Here is a 19,446-nt window from a genome sequence, read left to right on the forward strand (position 1 = left end):
CAGAAGTTTATTCTCTCTCAGTTCTGGAGACAAGGAGTCAATTCAGAGTGTCAGCAGGGCCAGGCTCCCTCTGAAGGCTCTGGGGGAGGAGTAACCCCTTGGCTCTTCCAGCTTCTGGTGGCCCCAGGCAGTCCGTGGCTTGTGGCCCAATCCCTCCAGTCTTTGCCTCCAGTTGCCTGTGGTGTCTTCCCCCTCTCTCTCTGTCTGCTACTCTTTATATAAAAAAGAGACCCACCTTATCTCAGTATGATCTCATGTTAACTTTAATTACATCTGCAAAGACCAGATATCTAAACAAACTGAGCCAGCGGGCTTGGGCCTGGATGGGCCCTGCTGCCTCAAGGTCACTTGGAACAGGCCTCTGAGGGTGCCCTGGCTCATTCTGCATAAGCTTCGCTAATGGCTGGGGAGCACATGGTGAGGAAGGGGGCAGTTTTCCTTCTGCAACAGGATGTTCAAGGAAGGTCTGGCATCTGTTACGTTTTTTATTTTATTTTTTACTGAGTATTACAAAAGCACACCATTCACTGTGATTTCAGTCGTTTTGTGTGGGATGATTGTGGCTCATAAAGGGTAATTCCACAGACATAGAGAACAGGCTTGGGAATTGAAGAGATGGAGAACAGGTACCTCACCTCTTACAGTCCATGTGCCCCGGAGAGGTGGAAACTAGGAGTGAGGGGGCTTACGTCATGAGCAGAAATGCTTCAGCCAGGTTCCGGCTATGTGCTTGGCTTGCATTATCTTGTTTAACCCTGACAGCGTGATTTGGCTTCCCTCTTTCCCTAGAAGGTTTATTACCGTAAGCCCATACGCTGCATTGTCCGTGCGTCAGTAGACAAGACCTGGAGCCTGTCTCCCGAGGAGACTGTAGGCCAGACTTCTGAGCATTTGGGTTAATGCTTTCTTTACATCTGACAGAAACATTTGCAGAGGAGAGCTTGGGTCTGATGGAACAAGCTCCAGTGCTGTTAGCAGCTGGCTGCATACCAGGAAATGGAAGGGTGTTGGGAGGGAAGGGTCACAGAGGAGCAGAGGGGTTGGGGGGTGGCAGGGAAATGGAAAGCCCATTTGCATCGTTTCTTTTTTCAACACTCTGCTGTGACCTCAATCTGGGAGGTACATCCTCCAGGAGCTTCTTGAGAAAAGAGTATAAAAGGCAAGTAAGTTTCTGAGACTTCTTATGTCTGAAAATATCTAGAGAACAAAAAAAGGATGGAATTTAAAAAAAGAAAAAGAAAACCTGACAGATGAATTTGAGGACCTCTGCTAGAAAATGTTGCTGTAGGGCCAGTTGGTTGACAGTTTAGTTGAGTATGGAAATCATCATGAGAGATGGTTTTCCCTCAGAACTTTGACGGCCTTGCTTATCTGGATTCTTCATCTGTTGCTGGTAAGAAAAAAAAACAGACACTCTTCTGATTTTCCACCCTTAGTGTGTGCCCGCTTTTCTCCTTCCCAGAAGCTTATTGAATCCTCTCTGTGTCCCCAGTGTTCTGAAGTTTACTGATAATCTACTTGGTGTGGGTGTTTTTGGCCAGTGGATGCTCTTTGGACCCAGTGCTGTTGGCCTCTGGGACTCCTGAGGATTCAGGTTACATTGACTATGGTTAGAGCTTTCAGCTTTGGGGTACAGCTTCCTCAGGTGGTCCTTGACCACTCGCCAACTGGCCTTCTGACTTCCAATGTTGTATTGCTGTTGTTCCCTTGTCTCTTTGTGGATGCATCTTTCTCACAAGTCCCTTTACTGTGGATTTTGGGGGGTTTCAGGGGAAGAGAAATGGGGCACATGCACCCAGGACACTAGAAGTTCCAGGGTAGTACAGAGGGTTAATGTGCTTAACTGCTAACTGAAAGGTTGGAAGCGTGAGTCCACCTAGGAGATCTACTTCTGAAAAAGCAGCCAGTGAAAACCCTGTTCTGCTCTGACACCTGTGGGGTCACCATGAGTCAGGACTGACTCCACCACAACTGGACCCAACCTACTGTCTTAAGCAGGCAGCTACCTGCAGTCTTAGTTAGACCTAGGAACAGACTTGAGCACCAGTGTTGTTCTTACTCTCACAGCGTTGCTGTCTGGTTGGCACCAAGGGTGTGCTGTAACTCCAGGGCAGTGGGGGATGACACAGGCCTCCATGGCTCCCTCAGAAGGTCAGTAGCATGATGGTAGAAGTCACCAAGGTTAAGGCCAGAGATGGTGGGAAGTGCAGAGGCAGGTCTGCTCCCTGGAGGAAGGAGGGGGGAGAGGAGAAAGGCTGGGATACACAAGAGGTGAGCAATGAGAAATGAGATCAGTGCTTGGAGTGGCACTGGGCCTTTCTGGGTCACGGCAGCCCTCTTCCTACAGCATGGAGACAGGGCACCAGTCACAGCAAGGCAGGCGAGGTATCTCTCACCCTCTTGTCTTTTATCCTGGCCACCCACTGCATAGCAAGGCCTTCCAGAACCCCGTGGGTCTGGCTCCCCCAGGCTCCTCCATCCCAGAGAGGTGATCAGAGTGGGAGCTCCTGGCACTGTGTCACTCCCACCTGCCACGTGTTACAAGTGCTCCCACCCTTCCACTTGAGGTGCTGAGAGATGGTGTCGGTGGGTGCCACCAGGTCACTTCCAACTCACAGCGACACCATGAGACAGAGTAGAACTGCCCTGTAGGGTTTCCTAGGCTGTAATCTTTATGAGAGTAGATCACCAGGTCTTTCTCCCATGGAGCCACTAGATAGGTTCGAACCATCAGCCTTTGGGTTGGCAGCTGAGCGTGTCATTGTGCTGCCGGGGCTTCTTGTTGGATGGGAACCAATAAGCATCGCAAAGCTCTTTGCAAGGAGAATGCCGTGGAAATGCTGAGTAACAAGACCCTCCAGTCTTGCTGGGCATTAATATTTATTCCTGTGAAACAGTGAAATTCATTTTGCGTTAAAGCTCCAGGGAGCACAACAGCCGTGCGGAAGCCAGCGTTTCCTGGTAACAGCCCTGCCTGCTGCTCTCCACCTGCTAGCACGTGCGTGTGGGGACTTCTTGGGCGTGGGGGCCGCACCTGCCTTGGGCTACCTCTGCTGCTGGTGGCTGTGCAGTCCTCAGCCATCATCTCCCAGCAGGGTGCCCAGTGATGACTCAGGGCCTCGGGCTGCCCTGCAGGGCTATCCCCAGGTGGTGGCAGTGGGAGCCGGCATTGTGGGTGTCAGGTTGCCAGGCCTCGTGCTGACACTGGATGGCACTGACACTCTAGTTCTGGCTTTTCCACACTTTAGAATGACAGACCTATTTGTCTCTGCACTGGCTGCCTTGCTCTGTAACGCACGCACTTGCTGGCCGGGCCTGTCTCTCATTTTCCTTGGAACTGAGCAGAGTTCCTAAGTAACCAAGTCTGAGCACCAGGCCATCTGACCAGTCAGCCTTCAAGGTGGGTGACAGCCTTGCAGTCCAAGTGACAGAGGAAACTAGTGAGAGGTTGAGGTGCAGAGAGACCAGGTCCCAGAGCCACTTCTGCAATGGCTAACAGTCTTGTGTATGTCATCTTGAAGTGACAGCTGGCTGTTGTTCAGCCTCTGGCAAGACACTGAGAACTTCAAGACCCTGGACTCTTATGATCTGTCATGGGATTGGATCACCAGCTGGTCATGTCAGCTGGAGTTGGGGAGGCTTCATGTCAGGGGACCAGTGTATGACATGCATGAGGACAGAGCTGAGGGCCAGGGGCTTTGCCTCAGAGACACGAGCTACATGGTCCCCACATCCCTGCCCTTTCTACACCCCCTCCTGGCCATGTCATGGGAATGGCAGCCTTCTGGAGAGCCCTGTGCTGGTGAGATGGCTTGGCAGATGACCGGCTCCTCGTCGCAGCCACCTCAACCCCCACTGTGAGTCAGAGGATCTGGGGGAACTCACGAGGCTTCATTACCTGAGGGCTAGAAGACACATGCCACAGGTCCACGCCTGGAGAGTGCGAAAACAGTGAATGCGCTTAGCCGCTAACTGAAAGATTGGTGGTTTGAGTCTACCCAGAGGCACCTCAGAAGAAAGGGCTGGCACTTGATTTCTGGAAACTCAGTCATTGAAAACCCTATGGCACACAGTTCTACTGCGACACATGGGGTCACTGTGAGGCAGAAGTGACTCACCGACAACTGGTGGTGTTTTGAGGTGGTAGTGGTGGCTCAGTGATAGAATTCTCCCCTTCCAAGTGGGAGTCTCGGGTTCAATTGCCAGCTAGGGCACCTCATTTGCAGCCACCCCCCACCCGCCCCATCTGTCAGTGGAGACTTGCATGTTGCCAGGATGCTGAACAGGCTTCTGTGGCGCCTCCACACACTAGGAAGAGGGACCTGGAGATAACTTCTGAAAACCCTGTGGAGGATAGTTCTGCTCTGACACACGTAGAGTCGCCAAGAGTCAGCGCTGACGCCCGGCAGCTGCGTCCCCAGCCGCACCCCAGCCTTCCTTCAGCCTGGCCCTCGCCCATGGCGCTTCTCAGGCCAGAAGGCATATGGTAACCTCACCGCATGGCAGAGAGGCTGGCCAGGTCCCCAAGGAGCTGAGGAGCCCGTGGGTGGCCACGGGGCAGAGCCAGCACCGTGGTGCCCAGGAGAGGCCGGAGGATAGGCACACACAGAGGTGCTTCTGTGCGCACAGCTCCTCCCAGCCACTGCGTTGAGGGGCACCTGCGTTGAGGGGCGCCTGCGTTGAGTGAACATGGTGGGGCCCTCTCTGCCTGCTCCTGACCAGCCTCAGCCTCCCGTGGGCATTGCTCTGTCTCCCCAGTAACACTGGGGCTGCTCCTAGGCAGGCCTGGCCTGCACTCCCCCTCACAGCTGTATTAATCCTGCTGATTAATTCCAAACGCATAGGCCTTCTCACATGGTAAGATGGGACCCCTTCTGAGCTAAAAGTGTGAAACCATTTTGCTCTGGATTTTATGGCCATAATTGAAGAATCTAATCTAAGATCCGCGCCTTTTTTTTTTTTTTTTAGCATCCCAAACCTTGGGAAATGAAGACTGAGGACTGTACTTTCTGCTTGGGGTCAGAGAGTGGTGGAGCCTAAAAGGGTTGTTTCCCCAGTACCTTGCTGGGTGAATAGGCCTTTGGGGAACGCCACTCTTGTCATTCCAACTTGATGTCATCTTGTCTCCTATTGTTGTTAAGTGCCATCAAATCAGTGCCGACTCATAGCAACCCTGTGCACAGTAAAACGAAACACTGCCTGGCCTTGTCTGTGCCAGCCTCACAATCCTTGCTACACCTGAGTCCATCGTTTACACCCACTGTGTCAGTCCATCTCATTGAGGGCCTTCCCCTTCCTCATTCACCTTCAGCTTCACTAAGCATGACATCCTTCTCCAGGGAATGGTCCCTTCTGACAACATAACCAAAGTAGGTGAGGCTGAGTCTGGCCATTCTCACTTCCAAGGAGCACTCAGACTGTACTTCTTCCAGGACAGATTTGTTTGTTCTTCTGGCAGTCCATAGTACTTTCAGTATTCTTCATTTGCTATAACTCAGAAACATTAGCTCTTCTTCGGTCTTCCTTATTTGTTGTCCAGTTTTCACACGAGTATGAGGTGATTGAAAATACCGTGGCTTGGGTTAGGTGCACCTTAGTCTTCAAAGAGTCATCTTTGCTCTTCATCACTTTAAAGAGGTCTTTTGCAGCAGATTTCCCTAATGCAGTATGTTATCTGATGTCTTGACTGGTACTTCCATTGGTGTTGATTGTGGAGCCAAGTAATAGGAAATGTTTGACAACTTCCATCTTGTCTCTGTTGATCATGATGCTGCTTACTGGTCCAGTTGTGAGGATTTTCATTTTCTTCATGTTGAGGTGTAATCTGTACTGCAGACGGCAGTCTGCTGTCAGCTCAGCCTGACTCGGGCACGGAACAGAATGCTTCCTGGTCCTGTGTCATCCCCATCATTGGTTGCGGGTCAGGCCGTTGGGATCCAGAGAGTTTTCACTGGCTGAGTTCTATAAGTGATCTCCAGGAAGTCAGCCATCAGGACTTTTCCCCAGCCCGTCGTAGCCTGGAAGCTCTGCTGCAGCCTGTTCAGCACCCTAACAGTACACAAGCCTCCACGGACAGACAGGTGGGGGCCCTGCACGAGCTGCACTGGCCAGGAATTGAACCGGGATCTCCTGCGTGGAAGGTGAGAACTCTACCACTGAGCCTCCACTGCCCCTGTATCATCCATTAACTGCTTACAAAATATTACGGCTTTTGAATGTAGCACATGGGAACTGAGTTCTGTAAGAAAATGGAATCCCCCATCTGCTACCTACCTACCCATCCACTCCTGCAAAAAATTCACTTCCCGGGCTATATAATTTTCATATCTGACACAGGCCCTGGTGTAGTTCTTCTCAGGAAATGAAGCCTGAATCCTTAGACACCATTTCAGGGACCTAGATTCCTGTGTTCTTCCATTTATGGAGAGTCTGGGTTCATTTAAAAAAAAAAAAAAAGAAGAAGAAAAGAAAAAACTAGGGCATGAAATCCTGGGGACTTGGGGACCTGGAGCTGGCTGACCTGCTGGGAGGGGAGGCCCTTGCCCTGGGTAGTGGGAGCATGTCCTGGCTATACCCCCAGCCCCCTTCCTGTTCAAGGCCTGTCCTGAGCCCTGTCCGGGGAGGGAGGTCAGGGCCCTCTGTGGATGAAACTCAGGCATTTCTGGTCCCCTTGGGCTCTGGGGGCTGCATGCCCACAGCAAGCAGCCTGGCTCTGGTAGACAGGTGCCAGGAAGAGGCAAGCCCAAAGGCCAGGTGTTCACACCCCAGGCACCAGTGCTTCCTGGCTGTGGGAGTCAGAGGTTGGGGAACCTGGTGGTGAGAATGGCCACCAAGCTCAAAAGAGAGAGCTGCAAGCCCCTCCATGGACATGTCTGCCACCACCCACAAGGGTCATTAAGTTACTGTGCCAGAGGGTGGCCACCAAGGAAGGGCCTTTGACCTCCAGTTAGTCACCTCATAAACATTATTTTCCACACCCTGTCCTGTGGGTTTGGCCTTCTGTGGTGGCTTCTGTGATTCTGGAGGCTATGCCACTGGGGTTCCAAGTACCAGCAGGGTTCCCCACAGTGAACAGGTTTCAGCTGAGCCTCCAGACTAGGATGGACTAGGAGGAAAGGCTGGTGCCCTGCTTTGAGAGGTTAGCTGATGCAAAGCCTCTGGACCCCAACAGAATGTTGTCTGACTCAGTTGCTGTGGACCTGTCAGCAGGCAGGATTAGTCACCAGAGGAGGGTGAAGTGGAGAGCCAGTGAGGTGAGGGATTTTTGCAGTAGCCACAGCGGTGGACTTGAACATACAGGTGATGACAAGCCTGGGACTGTACGCGTTTCAGTCCATTGTCATAAGGCCACCATGAGTCAGAGTTGACCAGCTAACATCAACGACAGATTATTGTATGACTTAAATTAGGGGTCGGCACACTTCCTATGAAGGGCCAGATTTGAAAGTCACCATAAATAATACATGAACAAATGGGTGTGGCTGTGTGCCAGTAAAACTTTGTTTATAAACACAGGCTTGATGTGGCCCTCTAGCCGTATGGGCCGACCCTTGCCTTGAGGGGCACACACGCTCAATAGAGAGATCTAGAAGAATGAGGAACACAGAATCTATTTAGTCCCACGATCGAAACACCCGTGGTTGCTGTTTTGATGAATTTCCTTGTCTCGTTCTAAAGATTTTTGCTCATAATTGGGACCGGACTGTATTAGTGACTGTGTATTTTGTCGTTTTTCAGGTAACAGATAATCTATCTGTTATCATTTAAACAACTCTCTAAACTAAATCTTAGAATCCTGTCTTGCTTGGTACCATCATCTATTTAATCAGGCCATGATTAGTGAACGGTGTGCTTAAGGCTTTCTTAGTTCATGTACACATGCGTTTTGTCTTAGTAATGACGCCGAGAACCTTTGAATCTGCTTCCTCGGCCAGATCACTGGCACAGGGTAGGCTTCTGTGAAGTGAGAAAAGTTGTGTCCTATGTGTGTCTGAGGCTCGTCAGAGTTGCACGGTGCTCTCCAGCGCTCTGTCAGAGTTTGCTCCCTTCGTGAAGCCTTGCTGAGGGCTGGGGGTGACCGCTGGGCGCATCCCTTCTCCTCCCAGGCGTTTGGGAGATGGGAGCTGCTGCTGTTGTGGCTGCTGTCAGAGGTTCTGAGGGTGCTCGTTCTCTGCTCAGGAGAACGGAGGCCGACGCTCTGCTGACGGATCGCTTGTTGGCAGTAACTTGGGTAGTCAGCATGTCAGGTGCACCTCCAGGTCCACTTGGTGGAGCTGACAGCCCCTCTCAGGGAGGACCCCATTAGAGAAGTGGGCCGCTCCTGGAGTCTTGGGGTGTGAGAGGGACACGCCACCTTAGCCTGAGTCGGACCTTCACTCTGGTGGCAGCAGCTGGCGTCACTTGGGGAACCTGAAGGAAGACACAGAGCCAGCTTGTCCTGGAGCCCTGGGGGTCAGCTGAGTGTAGTGGACAGCCTGAGCCCACAAGCCAGCCAGGCAGATCCCGTGGGAGCCACAGAGACCATCCCGTGAGGCCACACTTTCTGCCCCTCCCGGCCATGTCTCTTGCCTTGTCCCCATCTGCCCCCAGAAGCCCTTTTTGGCACGGATGCAATTACTGGCCCCCCTGCCTTTGGCTGGATCAGATTGAAGCAGCCATCCCCCGCCCAGGCCTGTCCTTATTACCCAGCCGCCCAGAGCTGCGGAGCGAGCGCTTGACTCCATGGTGGCGCCGGAACATGGGGCCCTGGGGCATGCTCAGCCTGCAGGGGGCCACTCAGACCTCCCTCTCCCCAATTTGGATCTGATTTCTCCATCAGAAATTAATGATACGGCCAAGCTCCCCCTGGAGGGCTCGTTCCATCTCTGTCGTGAGGCTGACAAGGACGCTGAATTGGGGAACAGGAACTGAGCTAAGTCAGGAACGTTAACCTGGGTAACTCCAGTGGATTCCTACGAAAACACAAGTTCTGGTCAGTGGGGGCCTGGTGGGGGCAGCCGCAGCCCGGGCCTCGTCAGTGTGGTTTCTTTCCCGTGTCCTCATTGGCATTGGGAGGCTGCCCTGGCACCCTCCCCACCTCTGTGCCCCCTTGCCTCCCCAGGGCCAGTGAGCAGTTTATGAGCTGTGGGAAAGAGCTGCACATGGCATCTACACGTGTCTCTGTCAGGTGTCAGCGTATGGCAGCTCGCTGCTGGTGCTGCTCGGATCATGGGTTTTCAGGGCTGGTCCCTGCCAGGAGCTTGCCCCTGATCCTGTAACAGAGCACAGAATGTCAGCCCCAGGAACATGGTTTTGAGGAGAACGTGGATCTTTGCAAAGTCCTGGCAGCTTTCTCCCCTGCACTGGAGGCCGAGGTGAGGCACCGTGTATGTGGTGCTCGTGCCTGAACTCAGCTGCCTGGTTGCAGGAGTGCCCGCGGACGGGAGTCTGCATTTTCAAGGCTGTCACCTTCCTGCCCCTGGGAGGCCCAAACCAGACCAGACCCATCGATATGGAGTCAAGTGCAACTCACGGCGACCCCATGTGACAGAGTCAGAATGCCTCATAGGGTCTCTTGGCTGTGGTCTTTATGGGAAAGATGGCCAGGCCTTTTTTCTGCAGCACCGCTGGGTGGGTTCGAACACCAGCCTTTGGGTTAGTAGTCCAGTACAAGCCGTTCATACTTGTGCCAGCCAGGGGCCTCGCCAGGAGCCTGTTCTCCCCAAACCCTCGCCCCCATACAAATGAAAAACCTCACTGTGAGCAACAGCCCCCAGGAGATGTGCTTATGAGTATGCCCAGCCACTGTCACCCTTGAAGGTGGCCTGAGGACCTGCCACCCTGAGCAGCTTTGCTGTGATAGGGCAGCCACCCTGGACAGAGGATGCACGGGAACCAGGCCAGTGTGGGGTGGGCGGGCAGCTGACAGGCAGACGCACACAGGTGCTCCCCCAGTAACTCAAGGAAAAGCAGTTGCAGAGCCACTCAATCCAAATCCCTTCAGCCCCATCGATGGAGACTTGTGAGAGGTGTGGCCAGGCCAGGAGCCGAAGCTCGGCACCATCTGGTCTCCGCACTCGCAGCCGAATTGCACTGCCAGCGCACTCACCCACCCCGTTTTCCATTAAATGCATTATGTTTGCTGGGACTCACTTGGCCATAAATATCCCTTCCTGCTCAGGGTGGCCGGGTGATTGCTGTTCCCGAGCCCAGGCTCCAGGAACCAGCAGAAGGTGCCTCATGGCCATGGGGATGGGGCAGGCAACTATAGGAAGTCCCTGGATGCTCTCCTCCACCTCCCCACTGCCAGCAGCCTCCAATTTGGGGTCCTAAAACGTCAGTGTGTCCTGAGCAAATTGAGGGAGGTTTGGAAAGCTCGTCAGGGCAAGGGGGACACAGCTGTGTCACTCAGCTAAGTCTTTTTCCTGTGTGCCTCCTTCATCCCTGCTGAGAAAAAGGCAGTGGCAACGAGAGGGCTGTGGAAGGAGGGGCTCGAAGACCGGTGGTCTGTTCCTCCTCAGCTGCTTACGTGGCGGGGGCAGTGGGAGGGGCAAGGTCCAGGCTGCAGGAAGTGGCAGGAGATTGGGCCCTCCCCCTGCCCTGTGCAGGGGCCCCTGGGTGTGTTCCTGGGGATGTCCCTGGGCGTACTCCTGGCTGTGTTCTGAGTTCTGGGTGGAGTGGGGGCTGGGTGTCCTGTGCCAACAGCGCTGTGCCTTCTGGCTCCTCCCCTGCTGTATCCACTCCCCTAGCCTTGATCTCGGTCTCCCACCAGCACCATGCTCCATGCCTCCTGGGAATTGTGCTTGTTTGTTTTTCTGTCAGCTGTGGGGCCTGGCGGCTGTCTTCCTCACGGAGGCCTCTGTGGCTGAGTGAGGGAGAGTTCTGTTTGCGCTGACACGAGACGGCAGAGCTCGGACGCACTGGCTCCGGAGGCTCCCTCTGAACACTAGGTCTGCCATCCCAATGCTGAGCCCTCCCCTGCTCGGGACATGGCTTGTGTTCCTTCATTGCGCACCAGGTAGTTCAAAGACACGTTGCTGTCAGGTTGCCTTTGAGTCACCGTGACCCTGTGTGTGTCAGAGTAGACCTAAGCCATGCAGGGTTTCACCGACTGGTTTTGCAGGAGTAGATTGCCAGGTCTCTCTTCAGAGGCACCACTGGGTAGACTTGACCCCCCCAGCGTTTCGGTTCGTAGCCAAGTGTGTTAACTGTTTGCGTCGCCCATCATCCTGCTGGGTGGTAGTTGCAACTGTATGGAGTAGACCAGGGGTTCACGGTCTGGGGGGTTGTGTGGCAGCCTCAGAGCCCCTGGGTGTGCAGATGGTTGACTGCCAGCAGAAACATGGGAAGTGTGAGTCTTCCCAGAGGCACCGCAGAAGAAAGGTGCCATTCTGCTTCCAAAAATCTAGCCGTTGAAAACCCTGTGGAGTGCAGTTCTTTTCTTACACACCTGGGGTCGCATCAACTTGACTGAAACAGCTACTTCCTGTCTCACTGTCATAGAAGTTCCTGAAAAGGAAAGGCGTGGGCAAAGCGGCAGGGGGCCACGGGGACAGGCCTGCTCAGTGCTTGGTGTCCCAGCCCTTGGGTTGGGGGCAGAGGCCTTCGGGCCAGCCTCATGCTGCTCTCCCCGGCAGTGCACGTGCCGGAAGGACATGGTGAAGATCTCCATGGACGTCTTCGTGCGCATCCTGCAGCCCGAGCGCTATGAGCAGTGGAAGCAAGGCAAGGACCTGACGGTGCTCGACCACACGCGGCCCACCGCCCTCAGCAGCCCCGCACTCAGCTCCTGGAGTGCATCCTGTGCCTCGCTCAAGGCCAAGCTCCTGCGCAGGTGAGTGCCCGCCATACTGTGCTGCACAGCGGTCAGTGGCACTCCCCCCACGCGCCTCAGCCTCCAGGCCACCTCCATGACGGGCAGCTGCTGATGGCCTGCAGCTCCAGGGCATGCCCTCCTTCTGGCTGTCTCTCCCTCGCTCTCTTCCTCCTCTCTCCCCTCCTCCTCCTCCTCCTCTCCTCCTCCTTTTCTGCACCTCCCCCCACCCACTCCCGGGTCTTGAAGGCAGAGGGTACTTTTTCTAGCCCTGACTTCCTGGCCGCTGCTAGGCCTTGAGGAGGAGGGTCTGTGTATCCAGAGTTCAATCCCAGTCTCCTACTCTCTGTCACACTAGCTCCCAAGGGGACTACCCCTTGGCTACACATACCTCCCAGGAGGAGGGCCTGTTGTTGATATATGTGGGGTATTGGGGTGAGAGCCCTGCTTCTGCCATTTTAGGACAGTTCAGACCCTTCTTGACTCCAAGAGGCCATGTGTGGCAGGCGGGCCCTTGTTCTTGTGGGGCCAGGTCACTTCTGTCCTGTTGCCCAGTGGCTCCTCGTGTATGTGCCCCAGATTCACAGTTGTGAATTGTGTCCTTGGGTCACCCCATCCCGTCTCAGAATTCCCTCTGGAAACTGAAGACCCCCTCTTCACCTGAATAGGCCCCTCCTGCACCCAGCACCCCAGCAGCCAGTGTGCCGGCATCTGTGGGAGAGGGTGGGTGGCTGCAGACTTGGCATAGGGCTCCACCGATGGGGAAGCAGGCTTCCTGCCAAGAGAACGGGGCAGCTGTGAGTACTGCAGACCTGGCCCTTCATGGCACTCTGTATCCGAGTTTGCAGGGTCTGAGGCTACTCATGGGTGTGGTCTGCCAGCAGAGCCCAAAGGGAATGCCTTTGGATGCCCAGGGAGCACTTCGCTAGTTACATGGAGGAGGGTCAGCCCACTTGCCAACAGGGCCAGAGTCACTCTCCAGCTCATTTTTTCCAACCATGTAAGAACATAAGATCCGTTTTTAGCTGGCAGCCTGTACAAAAACAGGCGGGAGCACATCTGCCTGTGGCCCTCCTTGGTGTAGATGCTGTTGTTCCCTTTGCTTTGAACAGTAGACCTTTCCATCACTCTGGGCTTCATCTTGTCCCAGCTGCAACAAACAGTCCTACCCAGGGCCCAGAACCGATGCAAAAGAGCCAGGCAGTGGTTTGTCTGAATTATTTCCATGGTGATGCCATTCAGCAGATTTCTGCAGAAACATGCTTGGGATAGGTTTCTGTGAAAAGCACACCCATTCTGGAACCTTCTCCCTGAACGGGTGGTCCTTGTTTTTGGCACGTCCATCTGTGAGTCCATGAGTCCTGGGCACTCTCGGCCTCTCTCTCCCCTGTCTCCCCTACCCCCGGCCCTTCTCTTTGAGAACCTTCTATCAGCTCAGGAACATTTTCACATCTGTTCCTGACAGCCAGATGAAGGTGAGTCTTCCTTTTCTGGTTTCTTTTGTTGTCTGTCCTTTTGATTTCCTGCTCTCCTGTGTGTTCCTCATGAAAAGCAACTGTGGTGAGGTCGTTTTGTGGTGGTTCCTGCTATTTCCCAAGCACGGAGCAAGCTGGCTGCATGGCCCAGCTCCGAGGCCCGGATGGATGTGATATTTGCATAATGGTTAATTGATTGTGGCTCAGGCTAATTGGTCAGCAGAAGGGAGTGCCAATAAATAGGTGCCACATTCCAGAAGGGGAATGGAATTGGAGTTCTCTAATGAGCTACCAAGGAACCCTGGTGGTGCAACACTTAAGTGTTCGGCTGCTAACCAAAAGGTCAGGTTTGAACCCACCTAGTGGCTCCACAGGAGAAAGACCTAGTGATCTGTTCCCATAAAGATTACAGCCTAGGAAGCCCTGTGGGGCAGGGCTGCTTTGTCACACGGGGTCATTATGAGTTGGGATCGACTCAACGGCACCTGACAACAATAAAGAGCTGCCAGTAAGAGAAGCGTCGTCTACCTCGGACAGAATCTTCTCTGAGAATCTTCTCTCAACAGAGGGAATGGGACCCTGTGTGTCCCTGCATGGGCCAACCTCATGCCTGCCTGCCCACCCAACCGCTGCCCTGCCACCCACTCACTTCCTGCAAGCCCGCCCCTGTCACGCTCTGTTCCTTTCTAGAATCCCCTCTCTCCAGCCACCCCCACCCCCCGCACTGCCATCCTGGGGAGCTGCAGGATTCCGACAGTGGGCTGAATAACAAATTCAGTCGTGTTCCCAAGGATATAATTTTCTTTAAAGCCTTTAGGATGTAATATGGGGCTGATTCCCTTATTTTTTTTGAAGTAATGGATGAGGGTCCTTTTCTCGGGCACGCTGATTGGTGAGGCAGCTTTGAAGCCTAGGCTGATGCTGCCCTTCCCTGCCTCTGAGCAGCTGTGAGGGCCAGGCTCTCACCTGGGTGCCCCCATGTGGTTTACTCTCCCCTTCGCCTTTGCTGGACCAACTGCCACCATCAGGCTTCCCTGAGCTGCTGAGAAAGTATTTTAGGGTGGGGAGTCACCCCTCAAGAAGGATGGAAGGGCACTGCTGACATGGGGTCTGGATCATTCTCTTGATGCAGGGGGTGGGGGCTGTCCTGGGCCCTGCAGGGTGCTAAATGGCATCCTTGGCCTCTTCATTTGATGACAGTAGCACCTCCCCCAGTTGTGACAACCACTCGTCCCCAGACATCACCCAGTAGCCCTGGGGGGCAGAATCACTCAGGTGAGAACCCCTGGCTTAGGATATTCCCGTGTCGCACAGTCCTCTGGCCTCCTGACTTCCTGCGACGCTGCCCATACTTAAATCTGCACACTGAGTGGGGAGGAGAGAGGAGGAGAGTCACAGGAGCTGGAGGGCCCTGGTTTACACCGTCTGACCCATTGGGTTTATTCTGCTGTGTGGTGTGAGCAGGGAGTGAACGCATTGTTTTCCAGATATTTAATGTAGGGCCCCTCCCCCTCCATACTGTTGATATAGGGCTGGGTCCTTCTCTGGAGTGGGGCCGTCCTATGTACTGTAGGGTGTTGAGCAGCATCCCTGGCCTCTACCCACTCTATGCCAGTAGCTCCCCAACCCTGTAGTCACAACCACAAATGTCTCCAGACATTGCCAAGTGTCCCCTTGGGGCAGAATTGCCCCTGGGCGAAGACCACTGCCCTAGATGAGGGAGTAGGGTTGGGGCAGGCTTCAAGTCCATCCCACATCTTCTCCAATGCCCACACTGCTGACGCTCATGTTCTTGTCGGGACACTGCCGTTTCTCCCTTTGCCGGCCTATCTGGCAGGTCCCCATGTAGCCTTGCTTCTCTGGGTGCTGCTTTGTGTGGCATCTCAGAGTCCAGGCCAAGTGCTGGCTCCTCCAAGAGGCATTCTGTGAGACCACCCAGGCTGGGCTGCAGCCCTCTGCCTGTGTCTGGCTGACCCTCTGAGAGTTTATCTTGCATGGCCACACTTGGCTGGTGCATTGACCCTCTTCCTGGAGCTGCTGGTGTCCCTGTTCATGACAAGTAGGATACACCTTCTTGCTGTCTGAGCTGGGTCCAACCCCTATGTGTGGCCAGGGGCCCTGCAGGAGGTGGAGGCAGCTGTGGGGCTGGTGTGCTGCCCAGTGGCATCTTCATGCGGCCGCCTCTTTCTGGACCTCTCCAGTGGCCCTCGCCATATGCATCCTGTCTCTGCGTCCCAGCTCCCGCATTGTTTCCCACAAGCATGCTGCTGGTCACGGTCCATCCCCTACGTGTCACAGCAGATGCGCTTGGGCACCTCACCCAGCGTCTGCACAGGCCCTGACGCCACACACAGCGTGCAGGTCTGCCAGAAGACAGAAAGATGGAGACAGAACGAGCTTCACAGGATCTCCCACCCCTCAGCCTACCCCAGCCCAGCTTCCCCTCACCAGGGCTGCTGGGCCTGGGGGCCCTCACCCAGTGCCAACCCACCACCTGGGGCTGTGCCAGCTGGATGACATCCTTGGAAGCATAAGTTCTGCTGCGGAGGAGGAAATTAGGTCCCGTTGAGAGTGCCAGCCTCATGGAGCACTGTGCACCCCATCCCCCGAAAGGGCCAGGAGCCACTCTGAGGCCACCACATGGTCAGAGGTCCTGGGGCAGAAGCAGTCTCTGTCCCAGCCGTGAGACTGAGCCCACCGAGCCCTCTTGTCACCTGAGATTGGAAAGACACCCACTTCATTCTCTAAAACATTAGTGTGGTTATTTGTACTAAGCCCTAGCATTTGGCGTGTAAAAATTCCATCAAGTGGCTTCCCCGTTCAGCAGATGAAGTGTGTGTTCATCTGTGCTTGCTCCTGAAATGCCACTAAGATGGTTGCAAAGGAATAGCAGAGCGCAGCGGGGACAGTGTTAGCCGAGCAGTGGCCTCAGGCTTCAGGGAGGCAGGGATGGGCCAGTGTCCCTGACTTTGCAGCACAGAGAGAGCTCAAACCAACAGGCCTGTGGAGCAGGAAGCCAGAGGGCTCTCGCCACCAGACTGTGCAAAGTCCTGGGGCCAGAGGCACCGGCACCCTTCAGGCAATGACGTGTGGTAGGCTGGAAACAGGAGAATTACCACAACATGTGAGCCCAGAGCCCTTAAGGTTGCTTCCCGGCCCCCACCCCATGTCCCAGTAGAAGACAGTGGCTCTGCTCCTTGACAGGGGAGGAGGGAGGTGCCCTTCTTGAAAGTAAGGCAGGTGGAAGCCTGGCCACCAGTTTCATGCCCTCCTCCTGAGCCAGAGAGTGGAGGGGCCTTTCCAAGGTCACAGAGCAGCCCAGCAGAATAGAGCTGCAGACCCTGATATCGGGAGATCCCTGAGCCCCTGCCCCTCTGCTGCACAGCTCACACCTGAGATCATACAAAAGGACAGATAGCCAAGGGCCCCGAAACAGTGCAGGAAGCTCTCCAATATGAAGGACAGTCCAGAGTGAGAAAGAAAATGGGAGTCCAAAGAAAGAGCTGATGCAGTAACCAGAAGATGACATTACGACTTAACCCTCAGCGGGGAGAAGACACTGCATTTATGAAGAAGAAGCTGTTATAATGAAGAGGAAACGTTTAGGCAGGAGACAGCGCTTTGACACTAAAATGAGAGCACAGAGAGCTAGATGTTGGGAGTCAGCTCCAGGAAGTCTCCCAGAATGCAGAGCACAAGGGGTGAGTTCGCCAGTAAAGTAGGGAAGCCAGGAAATCCAGGAAGTGAACATCTAATAGGAATTTCAAAAAGGAGATTTCCCAGAACCGAAAGACTTGCATTTCCAGATTAAAAAGACACTCCAAAACTCCACTGCCATTGAGTCGATTCCAACTCAGTGCCCCTGTAGGACAGAGTGAAACTAACTTCGTAAGGTTTCCAAGGCTGTCAGTCTTTACGGAAGCAAACTGCCACATCTTTCTTCCACGAGGCGGAGGCTGGGTTCAAAGCACTGAGCTTTCAGTTGGTAGCTAAGTATTTAACTACTACATCACCAGGCTCCTTCTAAAAAGTCACAGTGACGGAAAATCAGCCATACTACAACTCAGATTTGTGAAATTTTACAACTTGAGTTAAACAAAAGATCCCAAAAGCTTCTGGAACAAACCAGTCAGTATAAAGAATGAGAGATCCTAGGGCATTGGATGTGTAGCAGTGTACTTCTTCAAGCTAAGAGACAAAGAACAAGGCTTTTGAATTCAGGAGGGAAATGAATTTCAGCGTAGAAATAGGTACCTGGCCAAAACACCAATTAATTGTGCAAGAGGAATAGAGATCTTTTGAGACGTGCAAAATCTCAGATTTTACCTCCTTTTTCAGTAAGCTACTGAAGGATGCACTCCTGCTAAACATGAACATAATCCAAGAAAGACAATGGACTCAAGGAAATGTGATCCAATTCAGGAGAGTCAAGAGGGAACCCATGGTAATGGGGAGAATCTGATACTGAGATACCTAGAGAACTGCCTGTCCCCAGGGAGCATGAACGGGGGTTCCCAGGTGTCACTGAGGAGTATATGATACCCACTGTAGGAGACCACACCAAAAGGAGTTTAAGAGCAGCACAATGGAGAGCTTGGAGTCACCAAGAAAACTCACCATCCAAGAAAAGGAAGAGTAACTATTCACTCGAGCAAGAGCAAGGCAGGAGTGCAATCAAAGTAGCTCCATTGCTCATGGATGAACAGTGTTTATAGCACAGTAAAAGTGTAAATACTGAATATTGCTGCAGCCAAAAGTGGTGGCAGATGTGAAGTAGGCAGGGGTGGCATGGGGAGGGATGGTCACACCCTTCATCTGGAGCCAGGAAGTCTATGGAGGAAGGCCAGACCCCAAAAGGAAGCCACAGCAGCCTGAGGATGAGCATGGAAGAAAATTCTAGAAGAAACTGTCAAGGGAGTAGGCACCGGGGAGGGGACGGGGAGACGGCTGCTATGAGCCAAACTGCAATTAGGATGCTCATGGTGAGCACTCCTTCCTCCTGCAAGTTTCTTGGCAAGTTAGTGGCGGTTCTTCGGCTTGTTTTTCCCAGCGTATGTTTGCACAAAGTGGATTATTTCTTTGCACACAGATGTGCCACTTGATTTTCCCACTCTGCCGTAGGACGTGGCTATCTTTGTATGTCCCTATGCAAAGGTGCCAGGAACCCTGGTGAGGCAGTGGTTAAGCGCGTGGCACCTAACCAAAAGGTTGGTGGTTTGAACCTTCCCAGTCGTTCTGCGTAAAAAGACCTGGTGATCTGCTCCTGTCAAGATGACAACCTAGAGAGTCCTATGGGGCAGTTCTCCTCTGTCCCATGGAGGTGCTGTGAGTCTTAATCTGCTCCACAGTGCCCAACAGCAAGTGGAGTTCCCACCCATGCAAGGCCAGGGCCATTGGATCCAGTCCCTTACAGTTCAGTCCCCGCTGTGTGTGTGGGGGGGGGCAGGTACACCTCCCTCAGGATGGCCAGGATTAAAGAGGATCTGAGCTCTGATCCCAGTGCCTTGTGGGGGCCGGGGCAGGCACCCAGTCTGCTGTGGGGGTGGGTGGGCAGGGTTGGACGTGGCTTCTAGGGCTGGTTCTGGGGGAAGGAGGGTGTGAGATAGGGCTTAGGACTGGGTGAGTGGAGAGGGGCCGAGAAGCGAAGGGCATCGGCAGGAAAGGTGAGTGGGTGGTCACCTGGGGTGACTGAGGGGAGTCTACAGTGGCAGCCCAGCCGGCAGCGACAGCATTCTCAGACCAGTGACACCCCCCTGGGGGGCAGGTGGAGCCGGGAGCTGGCTGCCCTTGGGGTTCTGGGCCTCAACACGGTGGATGCTGCCTGTCTGCACGTAGAGGCCTCTGGCACTGCTACACATCTGTTATGGAGCTGACTTCGCCTGCCCAGGGCCGTTGGTGGCACTGGTGGCGTCAAGAACACTCCCTGGGAGGGGTTGCTGGCCCTGGGCCATGAGTCCTCAGCCCCGTCAGCCCTCACCACCCTCACCAGCCCCGCTGTGATGCCCCCGCTGTGGCCGCCCGCCCTGTGCCATGCCTTGTGTGCTGCCATGCTCTGCATGCGCGTCCCTGCCCACTGTGCTCCAGCCGCTTCTGCCGCCGGTCATCTCTTGTGACTCATTCACAAACATCACGTGCAGATGGCCCTGGGACAGCGCAGTGACAAGCCCGGACCCCTCCCGA

General features: G+C 54.2%; 1 protein-coding gene across 1 annotated transcript in view; it reads left to right on the forward strand.

Annotated features, from left to right (window-relative positions):
- The window catches only part of KDM4B (lysine demethylase 4B), a 141,858-nt gene that overhangs the window by 80,162 nt on the left and 42,250 nt on the right, over positions 1–19,446 (forward strand). Inside the window, exon 8 of the mRNA XM_042782345.1 lies at positions 11,616–11,812. Coding sequence (XP_042638279.1) covers positions 11,616–11,812 — 197 coding nt within the window. The remainder of the gene's footprint in view (positions 1–11,615; positions 11,813–19,446) is intronic.

The sequence above is a fragment of the Orycteropus afer genome, unplaced genomic scaffold (genome assembly GCF_000298275.1).
Source record: "Orycteropus afer afer isolate SDZICR_OR568_19922 unplaced genomic scaffold, OryAfe1.0 scaffold00291, whole genome shotgun sequence".
NCBI lineage: Eukaryota > Metazoa > Chordata > Mammalia > Tubulidentata > Orycteropodidae > Orycteropus > Orycteropus afer.